Raw genomic sequence first — 4,675 nt, forward strand, 5'->3', positions numbered from 1 at the left:
AGGGGGCCGCCAAACGTCCTTTTATAGAGATCGTGATTTATCAGGCTGTATCGGGCGGCTTGTACGCGGAGCTTCTTGGCTTCTTTTTTGTCGAGTGGGAGTGTCCCGTCCTGTAGATAGGAGACAAACTGGTTGCGCCAATCCCAAGTCAGATTTAAAGAGAGTACCTCAGTGTGATCGATGGCTGAATGGAGGAGGGTGACCACACTTTCCCTGTTGATATTTTTAGTAGCTGCGGCCAGTTTCGCTAAGCCGTCTGCTTCGACATTTTGCTCCCTAGGGATCTGGTCAAAGCAGCACTCGTCGAACTCAGGCATCAACTTGTGAATTTCTGATTGGTATTTTTGTAGTCTCTGCTCCTTAATTTGGTAAGTCCCGGTGACCTGGTTTACCACGAGTTGGGAATCGCAATGGAGGATGAGTCGTCGAGCCCCGTATTTGATGGCTAACCTCATTCTTGCAACCATAGCCAAATACTCGGCCTCATTGTTAGTCATCTCGGGGCATCGTATGGACTGACGAATTACTTCGCCCGTGGGGACTTTGAGGACGAGTCCCAGTCCCGATCCCGAGGCATTAGTGGCGCCGTCAGTATAGAGGGTCCAAAGGTCGGTACTAGGGGAGGCACGAATGGCCTCCAGTTCTGCCTCCGGCAATATCTCTGTACTGAAGTCGGCGACAAAGTCGGCAAGTACCTGCGACTTGATGGCGTTTCTTGGGTGATAGGATATGTCGTGCTCGCTGAGCTCTATGGCCCATCGGGCGAGCCTTCCCGATAGCTCAGGCTTGTGCAGGATGCTTCTCAGAGGGAAGGTCGTTATTACTTTTATGGGGTGGCACTGAAAATAGGGTCTAAGCTTTCGTGAAGCTACGACCAGTGCCAGGGCCAACTTCTCGAGGTGTGTGTACCGCGTTTCGGCATCCACTAGGGTTTTGCTGATATAATAAATAGGAGATTGCGTACCTTTGTTTTCGCGGACCAAGACTGCGCTGACAGCGACTTCTGACACTGCCAGATATACCAGGGTTCGCTTTGACTAGCAACGGTGGCGAAGATAAGTATGCTTTTAATTTTCTCAAGGCCTCGACGCATTCCTCGTTCCGCTGCAGCCCGTGATCTTTTCTCAACACGTTGAAAACCTTATGGCACCTGTCGGAGGATCGCGAGATGAACCTGGATAGGGCATCTATGCGTCCTGTCAGCTTTTCTACCTGCTTTTTGCTGCTCAAAGTTTCAGGTATTGCGTCTATTGCCTTGATTTGGTCCGGGTTGACCTCGATACCTTGTTGTGATACGAGGAAACCCAAAAACTTCCCCGAGGCCATGCCGAAGGCGCGTTTTTCCGGGTTCAACTTCATCCCGTATCGTCTTAGTATCTCGAGGGCTTCTTTCAGATGGTCGATGTGGTCTTCCTTCTTTGCTGATTTCACTAGCATATCGTCGATATAGTCCTCCATGGTCTTGCCCAGCTGTTCCTTGAACATTTTGGTAACCAGTCTCTGATATGTTGCCCTTGCGTTTTTGAGTCCGAAGGGCATCACCTTGTAGCAATACGTCCCTTGGTGGGTGATAAAAGTTGTCTTTTCTTGGTCCTCCTCGGCCATCATGATCTGGTTGTAGCTAGAGTAGGCATCTAAGAAGCTTGGCAATTCATGTCCTTCCGTGGCGTCGATCAGCTGATCAATGTGGGGTAATGGGAATGAATCTTTGGGGCATGCCTTGTTAAGGTCGGTGAAATCCACACACATTCTCCATTTCCCGTTTTTCTTTTTGACCATGACAACATTGGCGACCCATTGGGGGTACTTTGATTCTCTGACGGACCCGTTGGCTAGTAGCTTGTCTACTTCTTCACTGACCGCCTCGTTGATTGCGGCGTTGAACTTTCTTCTAATTTGCCGCACGGGCGGATATAGTGGGTCGACGTTCAGCTTGTGAGCGGCGATCTCTCTCGGGATTCCCGGCATATCTGAATGAGAAAAGGCAAATAAATCTGCGTGGTTAGTTAGAAATTCATGGTACTTACTTGGATCGCAGAGGCTGTGCCCAATGTAGGCTTTCTTTGTGTGGTCGGTGCTGTCCAATTGGACTGGGTCGAGATCTTCGACCGTCGCTTTGCAGGCTTCTACGACGTCAGGATCTTTGATGGCTTCCATCGTCGGGTCGACCTTAGTCCCCGACATGGCTGATTGCTATGCCTCCGCACTTGCTCCTTTCAACTGTTTAGTGTGGGTACAGTCTTGAGCGATTCGGTAGCATTCTTCTACGGTGCGCGGCTCGCCCCGAATGCTAGATACTCCCCATGGGGTAGGAAACTTGATCACTTGGTAGAAGCTTGAAGGGACTGCTCTTATGGCATGTATCCAAGGGCGTCCTATGATGGCGTTGTAGGCCGTCTCCTAGTTCATGACGTGGAAAGTGGTTTCCAGCGTGACTCCCCCCGCTAAAACTGGCAACGATATCTCCCCGGAGGTCCATTCTACTGCATTGTTAAAACCTGTTAGTGTTATGCAACGCGGTATTATCTTATCTTCGAGTCTCATTTGCACGAGGACTCTCGGATGGATAATACAGGCGCCGCTTCCGTCGTCAACCATGATTCTCTTAACATCATTATCGGCAATACGTAAAGTTATGACCAAAGCATCATAATGAGGAAAAGACAAACCGTCGGCATCGGACTTATCGAAGGAGATACTTTCTTCGAAGTCGTCATACCGTTCGTGGGCGATTGTTTGTTTCAATTTGTGCGTGGTTGTGAACTTTACGTGGTTGTTTGTTGAGTCATCGCCGCCTCCGACGATCATGTTTATGGTGCGTGCTGGAGAAGGCGGCTTTGGCGGCCCCTGAGGTTGTTCCCGCCCTCATGCGAAGTTGGTCTTTCCCTTGTCGCTAAGCAGCTCCCTCAGGTATCCTTGGTTTAGCATCCTGACTACCTCTTGTCGTAGACCTATGCAGTCTTCGGTTTTGTGTCCCCTTTCCTGATGGAACTCGCACAGGACGTTCGACCTCCTTGCGGTAGGATCTGATTTCATTTTCTGCGGCCATTGCAACTTGGTGCCCAACTTCTCCAGTGCGTACACTATTTCTGAAGGAGACACGCAAAAGTTATGGGCAGATAGTAGAGGGGGCATACCTTTTTCATTCCGGAGTGGAGCGACATGGCGTTGCAATGCCTCCGTGTGCCTTGGCGGCGGTGGATGGGAAGACCTAACGTAGGGCTGATTCCTTTCTTTGTTGAAGCGCGGGAGTTGTTCCCGTCGCCCGTCGTTACGTCGATCCCTTCTTGTCTCTGATTGTATCGCCGTTAGCCATTGGGTCGGTCCTTTGAGGTCGTCCTCATCCGCTCGTACTTCGGCACAGTAGGCGTTGTGGATCTCTTCCCATGTGGTGGGGGGATATTTCATGAGTCGGCTCAGTAGCTTTTTGGTCGCCCTCGAGCCATCTCTATTCATTCCGTTTTGGAAATCCGCGACTGCCATGCCTTCCGATACATTTGGTAGGCTCATCCTTACTCTGTTGAATCTGGCCAGGAATTCCCTGAGTCCTTCTCCTACGGTTTGCCTGACAGCGAAGATATCGTTGACCCTGGCCTCTGCTTTCATCACTCCTGCATGGGCGGTGGCGAACTTATCCGCCATTTCTTCGAATGTTGATATTGTCTTAGCTGGTAGCTGAGAGCACCATGTTAGGGCCCCGCTGTCAACGTTTCTCCGAACTTTTTCAGCAACACTGATGGTACTAGTTCTTTTGACAGATCGTTACCCTTCACAGTGGTCACATAATGGATCAGGTGGTCTTCGGGATCCGTGGTCCCGTCATATATCCTCAAGTAAGGTGGCATCTTGAAGGTCTTCGAGATCGGGGGTGAGGGGCAGCCTCTTCGCTGTACGGCTGCTCGACGAATCTTCCTACGTCGCGTTTTGGCAATAATTTCGGAGCACCGGGAATTTTGTCCACTCTTTCCTGGTGCTCTTTCATTTGATCTCGAAGTGCCTTGTTCTCATTTTCCATTTCTTCCATCTTCTTAAGGATGGCTGCGAGTGCACCATCGTTGGCTTGGACATCGATGTGGGTGTTATTTACTGGTACAATATCGGGTTCACTGGTGGTAGCGGCGATGTCTGCCACCGACGGATTTCTAGTGTTGCTTTGGGTGAGTTTTCAAGCATGCTACCTAGAGTGTTCATCAAGCACTCTTCCAGTAGTTTCTTGACCCTCGGAGGTGGTGTTTCTTTGACTGCGGATGTAGAGGCTCCTTTTTCGTGCAAGATTGTCAGGTCTTCAGATGAAGAGGGTGTGATCTCTCCATCCGGCGCACTACCAGGTGTTGTGCTCAGGATGTTTTCTCTACCGACCTCGTTAAGAGGGCCTATGAGATTGGCTGTGACGCTTGCTATTGCTTTCATTCTTGCATCATTTTCCGCCATTTTTGGCTTCTTTATGGTGTGAAGAACGATGGTTCGCTGTTTTTATGTTCTAGGTGCAAACTATGATTTCGATTGCCGAAATCCCCACAGACGGCGCCAAATTGTTTGACTCAATGGATACTAGATACCTTATAAGTGAGAACAATCAAAATGAATCAAGGATCAATCGTAATCGAGGATAATAAGACCTAGATATGTGTATTATATTTGTTACAGCTTCCAATAGATTGGATATTCAAGAGAG

At 49.5% G+C, this 4,675-nt stretch overlaps 1 protein-coding gene across 1 annotated transcript; it reads right to left on the reverse strand.

Moving 5' to 3' along the window:
* Positions 1–2,865: 2,865 nt before the first annotated feature.
* On the reverse strand, positions 2,866–3,642 carry LOC109205769. Its single transcript, XM_019368517.1, has one exon. The coding sequence runs from the start codon at positions 3,640–3,642 to the stop codon at positions 2,866–2,868; it is 777 nt and encodes a 258-aa protein (XP_019224062.1).
* Positions 3,643–4,675: the final 1,033 nt, after the last annotated feature.

This window comes from Nicotiana attenuata, unplaced genomic scaffold (assembly GCF_001879085.1).
Source record: "Nicotiana attenuata strain UT unplaced genomic scaffold, NIATTr2, whole genome shotgun sequence".
Lineage (NCBI taxonomy): Eukaryota > Viridiplantae > Streptophyta > Magnoliopsida > Solanales > Solanaceae > Nicotiana > Nicotiana attenuata.